The following is a 26,836-nucleotide window of genomic DNA, read 5'->3' as shown; positions in this document are numbered from 1 at the left end:
TTAGTTTGGTTCGTGGTGGGGAAGTTGTAGTTGTGTGGTTGTAGGGGTTGTAGTGATGGTGGTTGTAGGGGTTGTTAGTTGGTTTGTCTGTGGAGTTGTAGTGTGTGGGGTAAGAGTTGTTTGTAGTTGGTGTGGTGGTGTAAGAGTTGTAGTTGGTGTGGTTAGTAGGAGTTGTTGTAGTTTGTAGTTGGTGGGTTGGGGAGTTGTAAGTTGGTGTGTGGTTGTAGGAGTTGTAGTTGGTGTGGTTGTGGAAGTTGTAGTTGTGTGGTTGTAGGAGTTGTAGTTGGTGTGGTTGTAGGAGTTGTAGTTGGTGTGGTTGTAGGAGTTGTAGTTGGTGTTGTTGTGGGAGTTGTAGTTGGTGTGGTTGTGGGAGTTGTAGTTGGTGTGGTTGTAGGAGTTGTAGTTGGTGTTGTTGTGGAAGTTGTAGTTAGTGTGGTTGTAAGAGTTGTAGTTGGTGTGGTTGTAGGAGTTGTAGTTGGTGTGGTTGTAGGAGTTGTAGTTGGTGTGAGTGTAGGAGTTGTAGTTGGTGTGGTTGTAGGAGTTGTAGTTGGTGTGGTTGTAGGAGTTGTAGTTGGTGTGGTTGTAGGAGTTGTAGTTGGTGTGGTTGTAGGAGTTGTAGTTGGTTGTGCGTGTAGGGAGTTGTGTTGGTGTGGTTGTAAGAGTTGTAGTTGGTGTGGTTGTAGGAGTTGTAGTTGGTGTGGTTGTGTTGTAGTTGGTGTGGTTGTAGGAGTTGTAGTTGGTGTGGTTGTGGGAGTTGTAGTGGTTGTGGGAGTTGTAGTGGTTGTGAGTGTAGAGTTGTGGGTTGGTGTTTGTAAGAGTTTTTAGTTGGGTGTGGTTTGTAGAGTTTGTAGTGGTGTGGTTGTGGGTTGTAGTGGGTGAGTGTTTAGAGTTGTATGCGATTTGTGGTTCGTAGTGAGTTGTAGTTGGTGTGGTTGTGGGAGTTGTAGTGGGGTGTGTAGAGTTGTAGTTGGTGTGGTTGTAAGAGTTGTAGTTGGTGTGGTTGTAGGAGTTGTAGTTGGTGTGGTTGTAGGAGTTGTAGTTGGTGTGGTTGTAGGAGTTGTAGTTGGTGTGGTTGTGGATTTTAGTGTGGTATTTGTGGTTGTGGTAGTGGATTTTAGTGTGGTATTTGTGGGTGTGGTGGTGGATTTTAGTGTGGTATTTGTGGGTATGGTAGTGGATTTTAGTGTGGTATTTGTGGGTGTGGTAGTGGATTTTAGTGTGGTATTTGTGGGTGTGGTAGTGGATTTTAGTGTGGTATTTGTGGGTGTGGTAGTGGATTTTAGTGTGGTATTTGTGGGTGTGGTAGTGGATTTTAGTGTGGTATTTGAGGGTGTGGTAGTGGATTTTAGTGTGGTATTTGTGGGTGTGGTAACTGGTTTTAGTGTAGATGACTTAGTTGTAGGTGGTGTAAATGATGTTGTGGGTATTATTGTAATCGGTGTGTATGGTAATAGTGTGGGAGTAGATAGTGTGGATGTATTAGACATTGGTGTGACTGATATAGTAGTAGTAAGTGAGAATACGATCAGCAGTATCACCATTACCGGGTACCGCTTGGTCCCCTCTACCTTCCAAACAACAGCCGAAGAATACCTAAACGAGATATACATGATAATGCATGTATCAATTTCATTTCATCCGTCACCGTATGGAATGGTTTTAGAATATTTCCGGGTACCATATACATTCTTGATTTCGTGGCGTCCAGTTCGTTTTAAGGTTATTATTCTCAACCGACATATAAAAAAAAATCACAAAACGTTCGCCTAAACTCCGCGCTGTATATCGCAACAAAGTACATCGCCAGAAAAATAGTAAGTTTCTCTAAATTAGAGGACAAAGGTCAGGATGAGAAGTGAATATGATTCAACACTTGACGTATGCATTGTTGTTATAACCCAGAATTAGTTTTGACTCGAGTTTCCAGGAGCATGCATACCTGGAATAGGTTTTGACTCTTCAGAAAGTCCTTTTTACGTCAAAAATGGTTCGAAAATTTCTCCACAAACATTCTTTAGGAGTTCTACTGGGAGGACGGAACAGGGACATTTAAAGATGTTTGTTTTATTTTTTAGTGTCAGTTTTGTTTAAATGTGACGTCCAGGGTAATAACTTTCCACTAAGGCTGAAATCTCGTAATTGTATATAAGCTGTGATGAATTTCTTTTTAAGCTATCAATACTTCGACTCGATCCGTAACGTAATTTTTGTTTAACCTAAGATCTGTTTTTTTTTTTTTTTTTTTTTTTGTCTTGAAAGGCGTCATAATTGTTTATTGGAGTAATGAACAATAATAACATGTAATAATTCAAAATTATAGTAATAGAAAATATCAAGACATGCCGATGAGATATTTGTGTCAACACCTGTAAACGGAAACGCTGCTAAAAATATATCTATACATTGTAATAGTTTTGAGCTGATATAATGCTTACATTTTAACGAAATTCTGTTCAACGTCTAAATTTCTTCTTCATAGTCAGACTCCAACAGCAGACAATCGGGAGCTCCAATACGTTTTTTCAATATATGTAATTTAGGTATCTTATCACCTAAGGTAAGATTTTACATATGTTGGTCCTTTAAAGGGAAGAAATCAATAAAATAGATATGTATAGGTACACAATGAAACTACGCTATCTCTTAATCATTTTAAAGTTGGCAAGCAACTTATAAAGACTGTTTGGACAAGTGAATGCATGTGTCAGGAAGAAGACAGATCTGAAATAGGTCAGATGATGTATGGTCGCTCAGAGAAAATGTATGGACGCTCAGAGAGAATGTATGGTCGCTCAGAGAAAATGTATGGACGCTCAGAGAGAATGTATGGTCGCTCAGAGAAAATGTATGGACGCTCAGAGAAAATGTATGGACGCTCAGAGAGAATGTATGATCGCTCAGAGAAAATGTATGGTCGCTCAGAGAAGATGTATGGCTGCTCAAAGAAAATGTATGGTCGCTCAGAGAAAATGTATGAACAGTTGCGTGAAGGATGTGGTCGCATCTGTTCAACATTTTGCAATTCATCCGACTTGAGATTATCATTTTCTTGGCAATCATTTCCATGTGGTACAGATAATTTTCATTACTTGAATAGCCTTATTCAATCAAGTCTAGACTGACCATACAGGTTGATTAATAAATATAACATATTTTATTAATGTTTCAATTACTGGTTGGCCGTCTTCTGGTCTTTCACGGAATTTTGCAACGGGTTAAAGTGGGATTCAACTGACTATACTCACCTGTAATTTGTTATTATCTTATAAAACAAGGTATATATTACAGTAACGATCTGGTTCAGTATCGGGTGGTTTTCGGTTGTTTCTACCGGCTAACTCATGGTTTATTGATTTACTAGCGGATATGGGGGGGGGGGGGGGGGGGGGGGGGGGGGGGGGGGGGGGGGGTCCTGGGAGTTACGCGCGCCATGGAAATATTGTTTTGTTATATTTCTTGTGGTATCTCTACGGCTGTCTTAACAAGAAAACAAATTGAAAATGGATGCTGTTCATATCTTAATTTCACAGAAAGCAATGTTTACTTTATAAATATGTTGTATTAACGAAAAGTCAATAACTTTCTCTACACGAGCAAATTACAAACTTTCGATATCATTCCCGCAAATGAAAGTCACGTCAGATATGACTTTGAAGGCATAGAGAAACGACTCCGAATGATTGCAAATTTGCTCTTAGATTCATTTTCCGCCGAAAGCAATGAAATTAATTTTCTCTAATGTATTCTCGCGATGGTCCCACGTTAAGATTGTCATTTGTGGGTAGATCTAAATAAATATATATAATTGGGAAATGGCTTCATATAAGTTTGAAAGCCTTGCCCAATCCTTTTGTATTTATTGATGCAAATAAAACATGTTTTAATCAAATCGAAAATAATATGGCCGAAATTAAAGTTTAATATACAAAAAAAATGTATATAGACGGTCTCGCACGCGTAACACACTGCGATCTCCGATTTCTGATCCGTTGGCGAAAAACATGATTTAAAAGTCTTTTATTTTTGTTTAAGTCCATGTTTACTTTATAAATATGTTGTATTAACGAAAAGTCAATAACTTTCTCTACACGAGCAAATTACAAACTTTCGATATCATTCCCGCAAATGAAAGTCACGTCAGATATGACTTTGAAGGCATAGAGAAACGACTCCGAATGATTGCAAATTTGCTCTTAGATTCATTTTCCGCCGGGAAGCCCCCCTGGAACCCCCTGTCAGGGCGCTGCCCTAGACCTGCTCGACCCCCAGACTCCTCACCAAAAAAAAAATCGGCTCGCGCCTACGACGCTCGCATTATCACTAAATTTCTGGACTCCTTCTAGAAGTCACTCAAACTTTTTACAATAAAATTTATTATGGTATAATATCAGCTCTTAGAAGATATATCTAATCAAAACAATATCCTGCACGATACATTTTTTTAATGTATGCTTAATTTATTCGATGATGTAAATGTGTGTTGTTGTTTTCGTTTTCGTTTTTTTTTTTTTACATATTTATTATACAAATTGCGTCATTATATTGCGTGGTGCTAATAGTGTCGGCCTTAGAATCTAAAGCCATTGCGCATGCTTCAAAATGACGTAGACCGAGCGGAGGTAGATGGTCATGACTGACCTAGGCGGAAGACTCGCAGGAAATATCAAATCACTCGCCTGAAAAATACATCAACAGGTAGGCCAAATCGCGACATGACAGCTCATATGATATTTTGTTACCATTGTAAACTTGAAATACAGAGCCGTGCCGGTACTGTGGGCCTAGCGGCGTGCGTAAACGTTTATAAATCGAGTAGGGTGAACAGTTTGCCAATAAACAATTTCCTTGTTTTCTTTTCGGTAGACTGTCTACTGAAATAGCCTTTTTGTTAGGCTTATTGGTATAATCGTGTTCTTTTCAAAACAATTTCTTACATTCTATACAGTACATCGCTAGACCTATAGAATATCTAGTTCATATTTCTCCTTTAATGAATTACAATGCTGTCAATTCGGAACCGAAAGTAGATCTGGGAATTCCAATTAATCGTGCTTTAGGCCTAGTTATTCTTCTTCCGTGTCGGCGTAAGATTTACCCCAAAACACCCCGAAAAACTACCCCTAAGCATTTAAACTCTACCCTTAAACACCCGAAAACCAACCTCTAAACACCCCGACCATCTTTTGACAAGAAAATATCTAAAACATAACTTTGTATATAGAGGGGAGACAACCCTTACAGTACAAATGGTAGGAATCACATGAAAAATCTTGTCATGACGGTTGAAAACAAGGGTGATCGGTATTAGGGCGAAACGACATCTGTTTTTTTTGTGGGTGTCATTTCTTGACATTTTTTTTCATTGAAATATAGATATAACATTATTCTATAATTATCCACATAGTTAACTTCCAAGACATCATGCAGTCTGGGAAAATAGTTGTTCAAAATGAAAGTCAGAAAGTTAATGTAAGGACCCCAGAGGATGTGTTTATTGCTCTGTACGGCTCACTGCAATGTTCACGGTATCGCGTAAGGGTTGTTGTTTTCGACACAGGGGTAACCCTGAGTCATAGGGATCGGTACGAAAAGCGGAAATGGCAGTGGTAAAAAGACAGGTACTGCCCTCTACCGGGCTCTCTGAACAATATTACAATACACAATGTTTGCTTCTGCTGAACGGAAGATGTGAAATAATTACTGTAGTTAATGTGGTTCCTATAAATTAGTCATAATCATATTATTATAACATCATTTCTTTCTTATTTTATTGTCTAAGTATGTTTTTGTGTGTTTGATGTTTACTTTCGAAGCTAAAAGCTAACCTGCCATACTGGATATATATGTTATCGTAGGGTTGACCTACATAGTAACTTCACTTCGGTTCCGATTGTGTAATAAATACACAACACTGCAAATTGCCGGTAATACGCCAAGTTATCTTGGATTCATATATTCGACGTAGAAGGTAGAAGTATTGAAGTGATGGGGAAAGATTGACGTGTAAATATGGACTTCGAAAGATTACCAATAGAACTAGTGCCAGTTTGTCCGCGCTATTATTAGATCTATGGAGTTTTGTTTGTACAACATACTGAATCGGCCCGGATATTAAATCCGGAAAAAATATAAGTGGCCTAATTTATTTACTCATTATTTTATTTAAACGCTAAAAGCGTGTAAACTTACGCCACTTTGTGTGTAGCTTTTATTAGAAATATCCTTTATTTATTGTGTTTGCTTTATTAAATGGAATATCACAGTTTAAATGTATCCGGACATTTGACCCGGTCGCTGGTTTGTGTGTCAGTTTTGCCTTGTGACCCGTATGTTCATCGAGACATATTTCACCCATCTTGTTTACCATCGTAAACTTTCTTTTGTGATTGTAATATAGAATCTACCTGATCAGAATACTATGCAATGCGATAATTAGATATTGGTAGCTATTTTCAGAGATGTGTGCTGTTGTGAAGATGCAAATGATGCGGTTAACGTGGGATTTTTCCCACGCCGTTAGGCGGCAGGCTTTTTTCAACACTTCGTGTACGGACTTACCTGTTTGGAATTGGGTCAAAATTAAAACAAAAACACACCGGAGAAGGCTAATACATAATACCTTTATTAGAATTTATCAACAGTGAACTAGGAAGGTGAGACATTGTTTTCTCATTCAACAAAACATTTCCGTTTATAATTGGCCTGAGCAGAATTTCGAACTCGAAAAGATCGATACCAGTACTATACTGTACTGTCAGTGGTGATATTTTACAGCGGTACTTCGCTGTCATTGATGATTTCTGATTGTGTAATCATACTGCCTACAAACAAGCATATATATATATATATATATATCCTTTTGAATAGAATAACACCCCGTAATAATGATATTATACACAATAGCCTGATGCTAACAAACCGTTTGAGATCTACGTTTTTCATTCAGTTTTGTTGTGATAAATGCCTAATTAAATGGGATATCAACACTTTAATTTGTATAATTTTATGAGTTGGCATTTTAATCTAGATTAAAACACCTGATACACATGAATTTCATTTTAAAAAATCTATTTTTGGAAATGCAAATTTTATAGGTCTCTGCTCAAATCTAGATTATAGTGTACAGAAAAATAGAATAGAAATAAGAACCGACCTATATCTACCGTAATTTTTTGACATAATTCTATTTTTATTAGGCCTAGCTGATTAGTCATAACGTTGCCATACCAAATAAACCCAATAGGATAAAATAAATGAAATGTGGTCTAGATCTTGCACAAAAAAACATTGCCTCTAATTCTAGCTTTTAGAGCCACAACATCTTGCATCTTTGCTAACTAAGATATTTTTCAATGCTGCTACATGTACAGTTCATCCAGTTGGGCATTCTAATTTTGAAATTGATGATTTGATATCATCAATTTCAAAATTAAATAAGTTATAGCTACATTCAGATCTCACTAACATAAATTAACATTAAATATACATACATATGTATCATGCAGTTACAGTTATGTATATGGTACATATACTATTGTGGAGAATATTTGATGTAATGTACTTACAAAAAAATATAAGTTAAAAACAAAATTCCACTTCAAATTGATTTGAACTGTACATGTGAATGAATGTGTTTTTTTTATAGATAATTTGTAGCTACACAGTATGGAGTGTAAACATATAACATAGAGTGCTATATGAAAATCATGTTCACACTAATAACAAGTATAATAAGTCTGAGCTGATATGAGCATGTAATTCTAAGTTTTGAATGTTAATTATAAATTAGTTTGATGTGCCCGCTAGTGATGACAATGCATATGCCGTATATATAATGGTATACCCTGCCCTGTCTACATCCGCATTCTCGAGCATACCCAGGTGTTTGTACTTATATATTAATTACACAATTGAATATGTTTTAATGGAAATGAAGTGCTTATATATTAATTACACAATTGAATATGTTTTAATGGAAATGAAGTGTAACTAGCTCAGTAGCTAGTTTTTTAATCCGATACAAAATGATAGATACTAAAACCTTAAACCTATAGTCAAAGATGATTAACATCTAGTTTGTTAAAATAAAGACAGTCTTAGGAATTGAAATTCTGTGTATATCATGCAGGTGAAACATTGAGATCTATAGGTTATTATTCAACCCCTCCCGCCTTCCCTTCCCCCTCCCCTGCTGATAGGGTGCGACACCCTTTATTACCTGGACAGTTCAGGCCTCAGGGAATCTTTCAATACACTGGTCAAAGTGCAAAAGATTTACACTGGCATGTTGATTACATCTTCCCAAGTGTGAGGAATTAATCTTAAAATATGGTAGAAATAACTTCCATAACTGTGAATGTATTAGGTGGCTAAAAGAGTAGGATGGAGTAAGAAATATGTCTTATTGTCCAGTAAATCTATATAAAACAAACTATGATAGCAAGGGAAAGCAAACAAATATTTCATACAACAAATTGAATCTAATTAGTCAATCATATATAGTTCATAATCTTACATCAAGGAAAAGCAATAATATTAACTGGTGATGGCGTCACTTTTTTTTTTTTTTTTTAAAGATATAGATCTATAGAAGACCACATAAGAATGGAAATCATCACATTTTACTGTGCCCTGCACTCACAATTTCTTGCATATTTTGTAACATGTAATTAACCATTGATAATATCTTAAATCATTTTTTTTCTTATTTTGTGTTATCAAGTTCATGTGGAATTTAATTTGCATAATGAGGATTTTGGAATTATAAAACATAAATAAGTGAAAGCGTTATGTTATAGCATAAATATAAAGATTCTAAAAAGTTGAATGATAAGCAACCTTTGTGTTGATTATTGAATCATATACATTTTATTCAAGTGTCTTCAATATTTTGATTTATGTCTTACATTAAAAGATTAATATCCAACTCAGACGGCAATTGGGCCGTGATTCATGAATGATTACAAAAACTAATTTGAAGTACTTCTCAGTCAAATACACCCCTACTATTTTACATACAATACAGTTGTGCAACATGAAGAACATTTAGGTCCATTCTCTGAAAATGATGTCAATTTTAGGCCCAGTTTCCTCCGTTTCAGTTAACACACAAGTCCGTTTCGCCACCTAATACAAGGGGCGCCAGTCCTGCACCCTCCAAGTCCATTAACCTTCTCCAGGTTGATACCGCTACCCTATCAATCAAATTAAGTAACTCTGATAGATCTATAATGAGTATCAGACAGAATGGAACAACATACACTCGTACTTTGCTTGTCATTAAGATTATTGGAAATAATGAATATTTACAAATTATTCTTCAATTGTTTGATAAATATTAAGTAAACTTTATACTCATCACAAAAAGAAATTGTAGCTGAAAGGTTCTTGCTTTTTCTAACTGAGTCAAAATATAACAAACAAAGGGCCATAACTCATAAAATATATTCAAATGAAATAAACGCAACTTCATGACATGGCATACCCAGTTTGAAAAAAAAGATGGTTATTGATGGTGGGAAGAGACCTCCGAACAAACCACATCATGCCTGAATTAAATAAGTTCCACAAAGGGCTTATCCTCTGTCCATATCTCTAGTTATGTTGTCAAATCAAACTGCAGTTCAGGAAAACACAATTTTATGTCATGGTTATGAAACATACCAAGTTTGAAAACTTTGAAGAGATTACCAAACAAACCACATTGATACATGATGCCCAGGCCAATTTAACGAAGTTCTAGAGTGGGCCTAGTACACAACTTATGCCATGGTATATACTAAGTTTGAAAGAAATGGATTATTTAGTGTAGGAGGAGGTCTCCACACAAACCCAATGTATTTGCTACACAATGACCATATTTGGCAAAAATGCAATACTGTTACTCAAAAAATGTGAATGACGGCAACAAAGTCCATTTAATTTGGCTTTGGGGATTCGAAGGGATAATGTAACTCCAAAACGTTATATATGCCGAATATCTGTAAAGTAATGTTTTGACACCTTTTAATTCTTAGACGTGCACCAAAAAAATATTGTTTTCACATAATCGATAAAGTTTAAAGCATGTCAAAAAGCAGCTTTTTGTCACAAAATCTATTAATTTGACATGTGACATCCATTGATAAACAGTGCTAGTCGTATGACATTGACGTTTATTGATCAACTGTACTAGTCATGTGCCATTCACATGTATTGATAAACAGCTAACACCAAAACTACTAACATTTGAAAACCAACGTAACCGAAACTGGGGTGACAACATTAGCTTTCCATCTTCTTTGAGGAAATTAACTAATGAAATTAAAAAATGATTCCAGCTCCACATCTTCTTTGAAAAAAACGAGCTAATAAAATTCAAAAAATTATTCAAAGCAGTGACTTATCCTGTCATGCATTTTAAACACATCTTTCAAATTTTCAATGACATGTTCCAGATCACAAAATATTACATAGTCAGTATACATATCCACTCACAGTAAAATCCATACTTAGAATTATCCAATATCAATAATACTAATAGCGAATCTAAATATAAAGCATTGTAGTCAAATGATCTCCATAGAATAGAAACCAGATAAGAGATGGCTTGACTGGACTGGTTTGTGTTTCTTGCGCATGCACCAATTATTATAACAGTGCTTAACAGGATCTTTCATTTGACCAATAAAGATCATTTAATGGTGTGTGCAAAGATCTCGCACTCGGATATTTTACTTATTATGTCAAGAAGCCACTGAAGCAAAAAGTATTAAACATTAACACTGCAATTTTGTTACGGAGTAGTTTTATTTTTAGCTCACCTGGCTGAAGGGCAAGTGAGCTTATGTCGTGGTGTGGCGTCCGTCCGTCAGGCGTCAATTTTTCATTTAAACAAATTCTGCTAATAACCAAGAGGCCAAGGGAATTGATATTACACGTGTAGCAAAGAAATGACCTTGACTTTCATTCAAGGTCACATGGCCAAAAAGGCTATAATCTTCCAACGACTTCTTCTCAATAAGCAAGAGGCCCAGGGACCTGATATTGGACCTGTAGCATGCCGGGTGAAGGGCTACCAAGATTGTTCAAATAAATGACCTTCACCTTCATTCAAGGTCACAGAGGTGAAATAGGCTATAATCTTCCAACGACTTCATTTCAATAACCAAGATGCCCAGGGACTTGATATTGGGCTGGTAGCATACTGGGGTGAAGGGCTACCACGTTTGTTCAAATAAATGTCTTTGACCGTAATTCAAGGTCACAGAGGTGAAATAGGCTATAATCTTCCAACTATTTCTTCGCAATAAGCATGGGGCCCAGGGACTTAATATTGGGCCTGTACCATGCTGGGGTGAAGGGCTACCATGCATATGTTTGTTCCAATAAATGACCTTGAACTTCATTCAAGGTCACATGGGAACTTCATTCAAGGTCACATGGGTCAAATAGGCTATAATCTTCAAACAGCTTCTTCTCAATAACAAAGAGCCCAGGGACGTGATATTGGGTCTGTAGCATGCTGGGTCGTAGGGCTACCAAATTTGTTTAAATAAATGACCTTGACCTTCATTCATGGTCACAGGGGTGAAATTGACTTAAATCTGTACACAATAATTTTGCGATAGCCAAGAGTCTCTGAAGCCTGACATTAGGCAAATATTATGCTGGAATGAAGGACTAGAAAATTCTTTGATATGAAAAAAGAGGTAATCAGCATAGTATGTGTAGAAATTACCTCAATCAACGTCAAAGTTGGTGTAGAGCCAGGTGAGCAGTACAGGCCCATTGGGCCCCTTGTTTGAGAGGTACAGTATGTATGATGTGGACAAAATTGAGATATCTTCTTATTCTCTCATGCATGTAAAGACACATATATAAAGAAAGGATTTATTTTTTGGAAATTAGAAATATGTCTGCAAGACATGGAAGTCCTCCCTCCTCCTGAGGATTTCAGTTTGTCGAATTTGATTTTGTGATGGGACATTTAATCTCGATGTGTCCCTGCATTCTGTTGTGCTATTTTCGGTGAAGTCCTAATGCCTATATGACTGATCTGTTACCTTGCCTATGAGTTAAAAATGTTCTTGGTATTTATAGCAATTACTTGTTGCAAACAGAAATTAAAAACAAATCACCCGTTTCCGGCAGATATGTGTAGAATGTTGGAATTTGTAGCATAAACCATCTACTACTTGCACTATCAATATATTATTTTGGTATTAGTGTACCAAGGTATTGCCTAACAACAAATTCAGTAGGTTAATTCACCAGTACACTGTGTGGATACATATATTACATAATCATTATATTTATTATATATATATGATAGCAAAGATGTAATCAACACAAGTATTGTTTGCTTATGAGTGTATATATTGAAACAAATTTGTGCAAACCTTACAATCCTTTTAGTATGGAGTTACTTCCCCTTTAAATATGCTAGAGGTGTAAATGCCATTTCTAGTTTTCAATATAAGCCAGTTACCATTTTATCATATAAAAAAACCATTTTGAATCCATGAAATAATGCAATTATTTTCATTATCATAGTCACGAAAATAGTATTTGGGTGAAGTAGAGTACTCGACTTTTCAAATTACATTACTACATCTTACAACACCCAGCATAAGCTCCGCCTACCTCTCTCATGACTGCAAAAAAAAAACATGTGCACCCCTGACCCCTGTGTCTTCAGTACTTACAGTACTTTGATTTTAATTATACGTAGGATTCTTAACTAGAATCTACTGTAAAAAAATTCTACCTTTCAAACTAAGGCCAAAAATGAATAAAACAATCTTACAAACGTTTAACATATAATTTCATAGACAGGGAGGTATGATTTTGTAAATCCTGTGTTCCTTTTCCATTTTAAACGTCAGCCAGGGTCTCAAAAACGCAGTCTGCCACATGCATGGTTTAGTTTGAGTAAACATGATAACAGATTGCCTGCATCCGTCAGTCCGTCCGGTTAAAATTTTGGTTGAAATTTTATAATGGCACACCATACACTTAATAATGGTATAAGGATGCTGATTCTTTGCATAGAGGTTCTTTGGGTGTGTGGCTTTACTTTTGTACATTTAAAAATGAAAAAAAAAAAAAAAAAAAATCTAATTTTTTGCTGTAGTCTTGAGGTTAAAGTTTTGGTTAAAGTTTGGTTTGGAGTATATTACATGAGACTGAGCTGACCTGAAAATCTATAAAGACCACAATGATCTGGTCCTTTTGATTATGAAGTAGAAATAAACTATATTGTCTAATTAAATGTCATGTTACATGCATAAGTATATGTCTACAATGAAGGAAGAACTAATATAAACTTTTTTCCAACTTTATCCAGTTACTTTCCTGCCTGTGACAGGTTTTGAAATGGCTTCCAAGTATTCTTCCAGCACCGAAACAACCAATTTTGCCAGATTGTCCCGACTGGTTGTTGACATCTGTAGTGATGTTTACAGAGCTGTGCTGAAAGCTAACATTCCACCACCAGGACTGACAGCCATTCTACTAAGTCAGAAAGTTCACCTTTGTAATCATAATCATCTTGAAAATCGTCAGAAACAGTTACTGTATCCTGTCGGTGGAGTGTTTACTGGTACCCTGAAGGATTTGGACTTCTCACTCTTATTTAGACTGATTCGCAACCTCCAGGGTATCAACATTCCACCTCATACGAAGGGTTGGGGAAAGACACCAAACAGCACAGATCGGTCACTGGCTGCTAATATTGAACGGTTGAGAGTCCAGCGGAATGAGGCTTATGGACACTTACAGACAGCATCATTGTCTGATACAGAATTTAAGGATAGATGGGACATCATTCGTCAGAGTATTTCAGAGATAGAACAAGGCACTCTGACAGGAGACACGTACGTGACAGCCGTGGACAATCTGCTTACCACAAGCATGGACCCCGATACCGAGAATGAGTACATACAGGAACTGCAGAAACACTATAAGGCAGATTTGGAGGTCAAAACCATTGCACTCGAGGTCAAAGGTAAGTTTTTTCAACAAAAAATTAAACTAAGTTACTAGGTTGATTCCTGCTCAAGAAAGCAGAGTTAATCACTAGCTGATGGTTCATAGTGTTTCCAACAGAAAATAGGCAGTTATTCCTACATTATCTTTTGAAATGTCTCAGTTGTCCCATCCCTCGTAAGGAAACAGCAGTAATCTGTAATACACATGAAATGGAGGAAGCTTTGCATTTGCACTTAACAAATATTAGTTCCAGATTATGATTTCAGGAGAAATTGGGGTTCATATTTTTTCAAGAAACTGATAATAGCAGGTACAAAGTTCACTATGAAATATATCATCTTGCATTGTATTTAAAAAAGATAACAAATATGATGAAAAATAATTATATGAGCACTCATAAATTGAAATGTGTATGTTTGCTTTGATGAGGCCACATGCTTTCATATCTTTTCTTTTCTGTAGAAGCAAAACTCCACAAAGAACATTTTTTTATATTTAAAAAAGGTCTTACCTGAGTTATCTTCAGGACATATTATTGTACATTTTCTTAGTAGACTTTTGTAGATATATAAAACAATATGGATGCTAAACGATCCTGGATTTAAGAGTTTAATGCAATCACATGGAAAGTACTGGATAGGCTTTTGTCAAATCATGTTCACTAGTTCCCCTTTGTATCACTCAGATACATTATCAAGGTCAAAGTTCAAGGTCAAAGCTCAAAGTCATATACATTTTTAGCCCTACATCATCATCAGGTATTGGAGGGATATTTCTCAACCTTCACAGGTAGGCTCCCATTGGTCTTTAGTTGTGCTCATTTAATTTTGAGTCTGACTGGGAAAACAAAATAGCTGACAGGCGGCCATTTTTAGCTCATTTGGTCCGAAGGACCAAGGTGAGCTTATGCCATACCGTAGCGTCCGTCGTCAGTCTGTCGTCTGTCCGTCCGTCCGTCAACAATTGACATCTTCTTCATAACCACAGACCAGAATTTAACCAAATTTGGTCAGAAGCATCCCTATGGGGTGGGGACTCAAAATTGTACAAATGGTGAGGCTGACCCCCAGGGGTCTGAGGGGCAGGACTAAAAGGGGTCAATATAGCTATATTGATATAAACGACTTCTTCTCTGAAACCAAGTAAAGGATATTGCTCCTATTTGCCTGATAGCATCACTATCGGGTGGGGATTCAAAATGTACAAATGGTGGGGCTGACCCCCTGGGAACCTGAGGGGCAGGGCCAAAATGGGTCAATATAGCTATATTGATATTAACGACTTCTTCTCTGAAACTGAGCAATATGTATCGCTAATATTTCAAAAATCTTCTTCTCTACTCTCAGATATGGTGGAATCAAATACTCTTCATAAATAAAAAGTGTCTTAAGGTGCTTTACCAAAATTGTGAATTTCATGACCCTAGGGTCTCATGTTTGCCCCTGGGGAGGGGGTAAACTTTACTATAGTTTATATAGGGAAATCACATTTATGACTATAATTTGTTTGATTACAATTGGAATTCATTCTAACTTGGTTAACATTATCAGCATATGATGACAGTTTGATGGCATGCACATATTGGCCCTGACTGACCCCCAGGGGCTAATAGGCGGGGCTAAAAAGGGTCAAATTGACTGAAATTTCAGAAATCTTCTTCTCTACTCTCAGATATTAAAAGTTAATGAGAGTATTTGGCAATGATTAATAAGCTCACCTGGTCCGAAGGATAATGGGGCTGACCTCCCCCCCCCCAAGGGCCTAAGGTGCGGGGCGAAGAGGGGTCAATTAGGCTATATTGATATAAACGACTTCTTCTCTGAAACCGAGCAATGGATATCGCTCATATTTTCCTGTTAGCATCACTATTGGGTGGGGATTCAAAATTGTACAAATAATGGGGCTGACCCCCCAAAGGGCCTAAGGGGCGGGGCCGAGAGGGGTCAATTAGGCTATATTCTTATAAACACCTTCTTCTCTGAAACCGAGCAATGGATATTGCTCATATTTGCCTGGTAGCATCACTATGGGGTGGGGATTAAAAATTGTACAAATGGTGAGGCTGACCCCACGGGGGCCTGAGGGGCGGGGCCAAGAGGGGTCAATTTGGCTAAATGGATATGAACAACTTCTCTGCTGAAACAGCTCATATTTGACTTGTAGCATCCTTTTGGGTAAGGATTCAAAATTTTAAAAAGGAAGGAATTGACACCCCGGGATGCAGAGGGCGGGGTCAAAAGGGGTCAATTGGTTTAAACAACTTCTTTTCTGAAACTTAACAATGGATATCACTCACATTTGTGTGGTAGCATGGGATTGCGCCAAAAGTCATTTTCATTTCATGGATTAATGCATTCTTTGGCATAAAAACCTTGCATACCCATATAAAATGCCTATGATGTATTGACATAGCAATACCAGTGACAAACATACTTAATCATCATTCTTGTTAGATCACCTGGTCCGAAGGACCAAGGTGAGCTTATGCCATAACGTGGTGTCCTCCGTCCGTCTGTCGTCCATCCGTCCGTCCGTCCGTCCGTCAACAATTGACTTCTTCTTCATAACGGCAGATTGGAATTTGACCAAATTTGGTCAAAGGCATCCCTATAGAGTGGAGACACAAAATTGTACAAATGTTGGGGCTGAGTGGCGGGGCCAAACAGGGTCAATTTGGCTAAATTGGTATAAACAACTTCTTCTCTGAAACTAAGCAATGAATTTGGCTGATATTTGCCTGGTAGCTTTCCCTAGGGTTAGGGATTCAAAATTGTACAAATGGTGGGGCTGAGGGGCGGGGCCAAACAGGGTCTATTTGGGTTAATTGATATAAACAACTTCTTCTTGAAACTGAGCAATTGATATCGCTCATATTCACCTGGTAGCACCCCCTTGGGGGAAGGATTCAAAATTGTACAAATGGTGGAGCTGACCCCCCGGATGGCTGTGGGGCGGGGCCAAATGTGGTCAATTTGGCTAAATTGCTAAAAACATCTTCTTCTCTGCAACTCAGCAATGGATATCGCTCATATTCGCCAGGAAACGTCCCCTTTTGTTAGGGATTCAATATTGTACAAATGGTGGAGCTGACCCCCCAGATGGCTGTGGGGCGGGGCCAAATGGGTCAATTTGGCTAAATTGATAAAAACAACTTCTTCTCTGAAACTAAGCAATGAATTTGGCTCATAATTGCCTGGTAGCTTCCCCTAGGGTTAGGGATTCAAAATTGTACAAATGGTGGGGCTGACCTCTAGGGGGCTGAGGGGCGGGGCCAAACAGGGTCAATTTGGGTTAATTGATATAAACAACTTCTTCTCTGAAACTGAGCAATGGATATCGCTCATATTCAACTGGTAGCACCCCCTTGGGGTAAGGATTCAAAATTGTACAAATGGTGGGGCTGACCCCCGGGGGGGCTGAGTGGCGGGGCCAAAAGGGATCAATTTGGCTATATTGACATTTTTAGAATTTCAATGAAAGCGATGTTCATGTACCCATATAAAACGCTTATGATATATTGACATAGAAATACCAGTGACAAACTTAAGCATCATTCTTGTTTCATATCTCATGAAACCAGGTGAGTGATACAGGCCCTCTGGGCCTCTTGTTGAAATATTGAGGTGAGTTTTGCAGGCTTTCAGGGGCTCCTGTTCAAGCTTCTGTTGTGCTTTAAAGTAGCCATTTAAGTATTTCGTCAATTTCATGAAATAATAATAAATAGTATTACAATTTATATATTGTTTATTTTTATAAAATGCTTAATTGAATCCACGGCAGAAAACATCAGTGATGTCACCGCCCAACAGCAGACCATATCAGAAAACATTGGTGATGTTACCGCCCGACAGCAGACCATGGCAGAAAACATTGGTGATGTCATTGCCCGACAGCAGACCATGGCAGAAAACATTGGTGATGTCACCGCCCGACAGCAGACCATGGCAGAAAATATTGGTGATGTCATTGCCCGACAGCAGACCATGGCAGAAAATATTGGTGATGTCACCGCCCGACAGCAGACCATAGCAGAAAATATTGGTGATGTCATTGCCCGACAGCAGACCATGGCAGAAAATATTGGTGATGTCACCGCCCGACAGCAGACCATAGCAGAAAATATTGGTGATGTCATTGCCCGACAGCAGACCATGGCAGAAAACATTGGTGATGTCACCGCCCGACAGCAGACCATAGCAGAAAACATCAGCGATGTCACCGCCCGACAGCAGACCATGGCAGAAAACATGGATGACGTCAGAGGTATAATCTAAATAAAATGATTTATTATTTTAGTGAACCTGGACTAGTTGATTGATGAGCTTATGTTGTGGCTCGGTTTTTGTTATTCTTTAACTTTTTCTTCAAATAACTATTAGTCCAGGACTGGAGAAGTAAAATGTCAACCAAAATTGTGAATTATATGGTGAATTTCATGACCCTGAGGTCTCATGTTTACCCCTGGAGAGGGGGTAAACTTCACTATAGTGTATACAGGAAAATCCCATTTTTGACTATTATTTGTTTGATTTGTATTGAAATTCATCTTATCTTAGATAACATGATAAGCATGGGATCATCCCGGATGACAGTTTGATGGGATGCAAATGTTGGCCCTGATTGACCCCCAGGGGCTAATGGGTGGGGCCAAAAAGGGTCAAATTAGCTGCAAATTCAGAAATCTTCTCCTCACGATCTAAATCAGGTAGAATCAAATACTCTTTGTAGATGAAAGGGTTTTAGAGTGCTTTATTAAGTTGCGAATTTCATGACCCTGGGGTTTCATGTTTGCCCCCTTAGAGCAGGTACCCTTTACTGTTGTTTATATAAGGAAATCATATTTTGACTATCATTTGTATCATTTTTATTGGAATTAGCACTTTAGGAAGGCAGTTTTCTGGTATGCAATTATTTGCCCCCAGTGGCTGATGGGCGGCGTCAAAAAGGATCAAACTAATACGGCCCGTGGGCCTCTGGTATTGTTTTTTGGAAAACTGAGATTGAAAGATATAATTATAGTTATGTAAAACCAAGCAAGACTAATTTTACATTTGTTTTACTTCCAGTTGAACTCACTTCTGTTAGAGACACATTGAATACAACAGCAGCAAGCACAAGTCGGACCAAAGGTAATATTAACGGCAGTTAGGACCCTGGTATTGGAGATATCGGTTCATATGTTTAAAATAAATTCCATAAGATAGAAAATTACAGACTCCAGGCACTTATAGTTTGTTAAGGCTAACAAGGAGGCCTAGATGTCCGGTGGGTCTAAAGTATGCATTCAGGGACAATAAAAATATATCTACAGTGTAGTACATGAACCAACAAAAGTACTTCAGGACAAAATACATCAGGAATATACTGTCGAACACGATTCATTAATTCCATTGAACCGGACCAATTAATTCTTATTGAACCAACAAATGTAATCAGGGACTGTCATTTTCTTATTTCTAGTTCTGAATTAACTACTTACAGTGTGGTACAATATCCATTGTCAACAATTTGTTCTGATGACTTCCTGTTATAAACCAAGAGACTTGAAGTCAATATATTGAGCTGATAGCCTATCGTTAGGAAATTGTTTGACATTGACTCACTTTCAAGGTCATACGAGTTAAAAGTATCAAAAATCTTAAAGCAACTTTTTAATAATCATAGCTGAGTACCATGGGGATATATTTGATAAAATAAATAAATTTTCTTTTCATTATTTTTGAATAAAATTAACAAAGGAAGTTATATTAGGTAGAGGTGATCAATACAGGTCTATGAGGCCTCTTGTTTAATGTCTAGTTCTTCTATTCCCTAGCTCTTGATGGATTGATAATGGGTTTTCTTGGTTAGTAGGTTTATCTCCCCTTTCAATTAGAGCAAATCTTTTACTCCGTAGGGTGGGGTCTGTCATCTATCAAGAGTCAGATATTTCATTCCATTGAATTTCATTAACCAAGAGGCATCAAGTAATACTGGTTCACTAGCATTCTGATTAGAAATTTGAAAAAAAAAATTGTCTTGGGTGGTATGACATCATGATAGTGGACTTTCCATTCAGTAGATATATATACTAAAAGCTGTCTTAGATAAATCATGTGTTTTCAATTCAGTTTATATCTAATTCACTGAACTCTCTTATTTTACAGAAGTCCATCCTAACTTAGTACCCCTGATAGGTGAGTCCTTTGGTTAGACCAGGTGTGAAAGAAATGCAGCAGATTCCTCAAAACGAGGATCAGAACAACATGCGTTATGTATAAAGATAAAGATAAAAACCTACGTACTTTTTAGTGTTTCGATGCAGATATTCTATGAGATAATTTAATCACCAAAAGAAACACTTTTATCTTGATTCATTCCCATTGTGATCTCTGTCTCGGTTCCTACATAAGGTGGATCTGTCTGGCTTCTGGCCATGTTTACACATATATGTTTACAGATATATTTATACAATTATAGAATGAAATGTTGCCAGAACGTGATTCCAGATACACTACCATCAGATTCACATAGTTAATGTAGAGAAACAAAGGACTTTAGTTGTGAATAATTATTCATTCACATCCAAGGAGAAGGTTAAAGAGAGGTTTCACAAGTGGCAGTTGGATTAAAGTATATCACTTTAAATAACTACGCTGTTAATTTCAAGAGAAAAAAATACTAAGTCCTAACCCTGGGAAAATAAAAATTCTCACCAAAGTTATCCAACAGTCACTTTTAAGTTTTGTCTCCCTGCTATAAATGCTAAGTTAAATCAAGCTTTCTGTGTCGGCTAAAATAACATATTGTTAGTTAATTTGGCCCTTTGGGCTGGAGAGCTTATGCCATAACGCATAGTCTGTTGTCCATGTCCGTTGTTTCTATTCCCTTAACATTACCTTTAAATCTCTACTAGTCCTGAAAGCCTGAATGAATTTTGATGGAACATTACTATCCAAAGGAGATCTAATGTTGTATAAACGGAGGGTGTGGCATCCCAGGCCCCGACAGGACGGGGCCCAATGGGGAAAATTGAGATCAATCCTTTGTATTGCTTCTTGTCCTGAACAGCTAAAATTATTTTGATAACAAAAATTAATAATTGAGAAAAAGATATCCAATGTTTTATAAACTGAGGATGTGGCTCCCTTGGAGCCAGAGAGGCAGAGTCTAATAGTGGAAATATAGCAACAAAAATTTGTTCGATCCTTCTTCAAGAATGATAGGATTTGGTCTACCTGATTTGGTTTACCTTTGGTGAAATGAGAGTATTTTGCCTTTATTACTGATATAAACAGGTGAGCGATGAAGGCCCTTGGGGCCACTTGGTTTTTCATTGCTCGCTCACTGATTAGTCATTTAAATGACAATAATATGCCTGTTTGACTCTTTTATGGAAAAAAAAAGGTCTGTTTTTATTTTACTGATTCATTTCCTGTAATATTAAGTATTCTAATGATATATTGAACTTGTAATCACACTTTCAACTTTTCTTCTAGATACCACCAAGGCAATGATCAATGAAGAAATAAAAAAAAGATTCATCGACACTCAGGCTTTCCGTGATGGAAAAGAAAAGCTGCAAAAGAACAGGATTACAGTTCTCCAGGGAAACATAGGAGACGGGAAAACTTCCACCGCCATTCGACTCCTTCACTGGCTGAGTCAGGAACAACATAACAGACAACCACTTCAACTTCACAACATCAAAGACTTAGATTTATTGGCTCCATCTTCGAAAACTGTTATTTTTATTGATGATATTTTTGGGGAGAAAGATCTGCGTGAGAAAGAGGTACCAGAGTGGAACAAAAGGGTCAACTCTGTAATTCCGAAACTTTGTGGGGATGACCCAACTGAAGCTAATTTTATCCTCATCACTGTGAGAAATGAAATATTTAATTCTTTGAAAACCCATTCTTTGGCAGATGTTTTCACTGATGTCAATATTATTGATCTGAGTGCTGATACATATAAAGTGACAGAAGAAAAAAACAAACTTTTAGAGCTATATAAGCCAAGTAAGTTTTCATGGGAAAAGGAAGAAAAGGAGGAAATTGTTAAATGTGCCCCTAATATTGGGTTCCCACAATGTTGTCGGATTTTTAGAGATGTTCCTGAAGTACAGAAAGAGAGAGTCAAATTCTTTCAAAACCCTTTCCATTTTTTCAAATCAGCATTGTCAAGATTAGGGGAATGTCCTGCACTTTTGTTTCTCTTCCTCAATGATGGGATGATAAAGGTAAAAGATCTAGACCCAAATGGTGATAAAGTAAACAAAACTTTGTTAGAGGAATCTTTTGAAACTGATCTGATTGATGGTGAAGATGACAGAACTATGTTGAAATATAAGAAAAAAGTCAGATTTGTAAAAGACAGCTTAGACAGATTATCAGGATTTTTGGTAGTGAAGGAGAGAGATTGGTCTTTTGATTATGAAGTATACAGATTTTATCATGATTCTATATATGTCACAGTAGCTCTCCTGTATGGAGACACAACACCAGTTGGCTACATACAGAATTGTCCCAGGAGGTTCCTCAGTTATCTCACAACCTCAAAAACATCGGCAAACATGATTGTCATATCATCTGATCATTACACATGTATGTGTGATCGTCTACTCCGAGAGTTTGAGTGTAAAGAGAAGTATTATGATACTAGTATAGGCGCTCTAGATGTATGGAAGGATCCTGTATTTGTCGAAAGATTTGTGAGATTGTTGAATGAGAGAAAAGCTGATAAACTTGATATGTTAAATAAAGCATGTTCTTTTGGTGCTGAAGAATGTGCTTTACATCTTATATGTGAGGGAGTCAAACCTGACAATGACACACCATTCTGTGTGGTGGAGGGAGGGAGTGTGAGTGTGTTACCTAAACTACTACAGTATGACATCATTCCTACAGTGAGAGGTGAGGACAATGACAATGTCCTACATAAGGTGTGTCGGTATGGGAGAGAAGAGATGGTGAGTGTGTTGTGTGACACCTATCCACACTTGGTACATGACACTAATAAGAAGGGACAAACACCGCTCCATGTTTTAGCTGGGATAATTTTAAGAAACTGTTCTATGTTCCAGACAGTGGAGAGAACTGTACTTGAATCTTTGTGTAGAGTTGAGGACGAACAACACAAGTGTGAGACAGTAGATGGTCGTGTGGTACATAGGAGTTGTGTGTGTAGTCAGTATATGTCTCAGTTAGTGGATAATGACGGACACACAGTGTTACATGAGAGTTGTATATTTGGACACAGGGAGATTTATGTTTATTTATGTGAGACGTTTCCAGCACTAACCACAGCTGTAGATAATATGGGATGGACAGTGTTACATGTGAGTTGTATGTCAGGACACAGGGAGGTGTGTGTTTATCTATGTGAGACATTTCCAGCACTAACCACAGCTGTAGATAATAGAGGACTGACAGTGTTACATGTGAGTTGTGAATCAGGACACAGGGAGGTTTGTGTTTATTTATGTGAGACATTTCCAGCACTAACTACAGCTGTAGATAATGACGGACTGACAGTGTTACATGTGAGTTGTATGTTTGGACACAGGGAGGTTTGTGTTTATTTATGTGAGACATTTCCAGCACTAACCACAGCTGTAGATAATAGAGGACTGACAGTGTTACATGTGAGTTGTATGTTTGGACACAGGGAGGTGTGTGTTTATCTATGTGAGACATTTCCAGCACTAACCACAGCTGTAGATAATATGGGATGGACAGTGTTACATGTGAGTTGTATGTTTGGACACAGGGAGGTTTGTGTTTATTTATGTGAGACATTTCCAGCACTAACCACAGCTGTAGACAATAGAGGATGGACAGTGTTACATGCGAATTGTGAATCAGGACACAGGGAGGTTTGTGTTTATTTATGTGAGACATTTCCAGCACTAACCACAGCTGTAGATAATGATGGACAGACAGTGTTACATGTGAGTTGTATACATGGACACAGGGAGGTTTGTGTTTATTTATGCGAGACATTTCCAGCTTTAACCACAGCTGTAGATAATAGAGGATGGACAGTGTTACATGTGAGTTGTATATTTGGACACAAGGAGGTTTGTGTTTATTTATGTGAGACATTTCCAGCACTAACCACAGCTGTAGATAATAGAGGACAGACAGTGTTACATGCGAGTTGTATGTTTGGACACAGGGAGGTTTGTGTTTATTTATGTGAGACATTTCCAGCACTAACCACAGCTGTAGATAATAGAGGACTGACAGTGTAACATGTGAGTTGTATGTCAGGACACAGGGAGGTTTGTGTTTATTTATGTGAGACATTTCCAGCACTAACCACCGCTGTAGATAATGACGGACTGACAGTGTTACATGTGAGTTGTACGTCAGGACACAGGGAGGTTTGTGTTTATTTATGTGAGACATTTCCAGCACTAACTACAGCTGTAGATAATGACGGACTGACAGTGTTACATGTGAGTTGTATGTCAGGACAAAGGGAGGTTTGTGTTTATTTATGTGAGACATTTCCAGCACTAACCACAGCTGTAGATAATAGAGGACTGACAGTGTTAAATGCGAGTTGTATGTTAGGACACAGGGAGGTTTGTGTTTATTTATGTGAGACATTTCCAGCACTAACCACAGCTGTAGATAATAGAGGACAGACAGTGTTACATGTGAGTTGTATGTTAGGACACAGGGAGGTTTGTGTTTATTTATGTGAGACATTTCCAGCACTAACCACAGCTGTAGATAATAGAGGATGGACAGTGTTACATGCGAGTTGTATGTCAGGACACAGGGAGGTTTGTGTTTATTTATGTGAGACATTTCCAGCACTAACCACCGCTGTAGATAATAGAGGACTGACAGTGTTACATGTGAGTTGTACGTCAGGACACAGGGAGGTTTGTGTTTATTTATGTGAGACATTTCCAGCACTAACCACAGCTGTAGACAATAGAGGACAGACAGTGTTACATGTGAGTTGTATATTTGGACACAAGGAGGTTTGTGTTTATTTATGTGAGACATTTCCAGCACTAACCACCGCTGTAGATAATGACGGACTGACAGTGTTACATGTGAGTTGTATGTCAGGACAAAGGGAGGTTTGTGTTTATTTATGTGAGACATTTCCAGCACTAACCACAGCTGTAGATAATAGAGGACTGACAGTGTTACATGTGAGTTGTATGTTTGGACACAGGGAGGTGTGTGTTTATTTATGTGAGACATTTCCAGCACTAACCACAGCTGTAGACAATAGAGGACAGACAGTGTTACATGTGAGTTGTATATTTGGACACAAGGAGGTTTGTGTTTATTTATGTGAGACATTTCCAGCACTAACCACCGCTGTAGATAATAGAGGACTGACAGTGTTACATGTGAGTTGTATGTCAGGACAAAGGGAGGTTTGTGTTTATTTATGTGAGACATTTCCAGCACTAACCACAGCTGTAGATAATAGAGGATGGACAGTGTTACATGTGAGTTGTATGTTTGGACACAGGGAGGTGTGTGTTTATTTATGTGAGACATTTCCAGCACTAACCACAGCTGTAGATAATGACGGACAGTGTTACATGTGAGTTGTATAGAAGGACACAGGGAGGTTTGTGTTTATTTATGTGAGACATTTCCAGCACTAACCACAGCTGTAGACAATAGAGGATGGACAGTGTTACATGTGAGTTGTATGTTTGGACACAGGGAGGTTTGTGTTTATTTATGTGAGACATTTCCAGCACTAACCACCGCTGTAGATAATGATGGACAGACAGTGTTACATGTGAGTTGTATGTTAGGACACAGGGAGGTGTGTGTTTATTTATGCGAGACATTTCCAGCACTAACCACAGCTGTAGATAATAGAGGACTGACAGTGTTACATGTGAGTTGTGAATCAGGACACAGGGAGGTGTGTGTTTATTTATGTGAGACATTTCCAGCACTTACCACAGCTGTAGATAAGTACGGACTGAAATTTTTACATGCGAGTTGTATGTTAGAACACAGGGAGGTTTGTGTTTATTTATTTGAGACATTTCCAGTACTAACCACAGCTGTAGATAATGGCGGCCATCATTGCCTACATTGTATAGCTAGGTATACATCAGATGTAGACATGTTCACCGAGTGTGAATCACATGTAAAACAATACATAGAATCATCAGGAGGTGAGTATGACATCACAACAATACTGGACAGGGAGGGCAAATCTGTTTTAGACTACACAAAGGAAAGAACAGAGTGTTGTAAAAACAACCGTTTGTACGATCATCTTGTTAAAGTGTTTAGTAAATAGAATGTTATTGAAAAGCAACAAACCATTCAAAACGACACCACTATAACAAATCCCAGGAGATGTTGATTTAATTGTAAAGGATGAGTTGTGTGTATTAGTTTTACTGTAATAGAAAAAATAATTTTATTATACATATGAAAATGAGAATCATTTTTATTTCGTGTACATGCATTTTCGAATTCAATACTGTACTTGTTAGACTTTACAGAGGAAGGAAACGAGAAATTTAAGCCTGAGAGAAAGTACTATAAGGTCTAGTATTCCGCTAAAATATCCACGATTAATAAACATAAACTATATAAAATTATGATCTACAAGTGCCAGTGGAGGATGAGTTGTTTTTATGAAGAAAACACTACATTTTGTAGATCTATCATGATCGGTTGTGATGAGTTAAAGTTTGCCGATCTACTACGTACCCTGAGGGATGTCTTCAAAGAGGTTCGAGTGATCTCGTGTCTATTTCACAGTGAAATATGGGAGTGACTGGAGTCGGGATTTGGCATAAAAACATCAGGATATTGTGTTCTACAAATTTTGTATTGTTAGAGATGAAATACAATAAACAGGATGCTGAAATCCTCAA

General features: G+C 37.7%; 2 protein-coding genes across 3 annotated transcripts; one reads left to right on the top strand and one right to left on the bottom strand.

The window, feature by feature from the left end:
* On the bottom strand, positions 1-4,714 carry LOC117318879 (histidine-rich glycoprotein-like). The gene is made up of 2 exons (XM_033873807.1): positions 4,677-4,714; positions 1-1,372 (listed from the first exon to the last, which is right to left on the bottom strand). The coding sequence occupies exons 1-2, from the start codon at positions 4,712-4,714 to the stop codon at positions 1-3; spliced, it is 1,410 nt and encodes a 469-aa protein (XP_033729698.1).
* On the top strand, positions 4,605-26,567 carry LOC117318880. 2 transcript variants are annotated; one of them, XM_033873809.1, is made up of 6 exons: positions 4,605-4,695; positions 13,328-13,987; positions 17,794-18,234; positions 19,038-19,100; positions 20,118-20,147; positions 21,450-26,567. In XM_033873809.1, the coding sequence occupies exons 2-6, from the start codon at positions 13,357-13,359 to the stop codon at positions 24,203-24,205; spliced, it is 3,921 nt and encodes a 1,306-aa protein (XP_033729700.1). In that variant the 5' UTR covers positions 4,605-4,695; positions 13,328-13,356; the 3' UTR covers positions 24,206-26,567. The 2 variants fall into 2 exon arrangements, with proteins under 2 accessions (XP_033729700.1, XP_033729699.1); XM_033873808.1 differs by having other exon boundaries at positions 17,752-18,234.
* The last annotated feature ends 269 nt before the right edge of the window (positions 26,568-26,836 follow it).

This window comes from Pecten maximus, unplaced genomic scaffold (genome assembly GCF_902652985.1).
Source record: "Pecten maximus unplaced genomic scaffold, xPecMax1.1, whole genome shotgun sequence".
NCBI classification, from domain to species: Eukaryota; Metazoa; Mollusca; class Bivalvia; order Pectinida; family Pectinidae; genus Pecten; species Pecten maximus.
The sequence above is the reverse complement of the archived record's forward strand: the minus strand, read 5'-3'. Positions and strand labels throughout refer to the sequence as shown.

Coding starts and splice junctions, on each gene's coding strand:
- LOC117318879 (XM_033873807.1), bottom strand. CDS start 4,714: ATGTCGCGATTTGGCCTACCTGTTGATGTATTTTTCAG. Junction 1,373..4,676: donor CCTGTTGATGTATTTTTCAG/GCGAGTGATTTG, acceptor CACTAAAACCAG/TTACCACACCCACAAATACC.
- LOC117318880 (XM_033873808.1), top strand. CDS start 13,357: ATGGCTTCCAAGTATTCTTCCAGCACCGAAACAACCAATTTTGCCAGA. Junction 13,988..17,751: donor CATTGCACTCGAGGTCAAAG/GTAAGTTTTTTC, acceptor AATCCACGGCAG/AAAACATCAGTGATGTCACC. Junction 18,235..19,037: donor AAACATGGATGACGTCAGAG/GTATAATCTAAA, acceptor TTTTACTTCCAG/TTGAACTCACTTCTGTTAGA.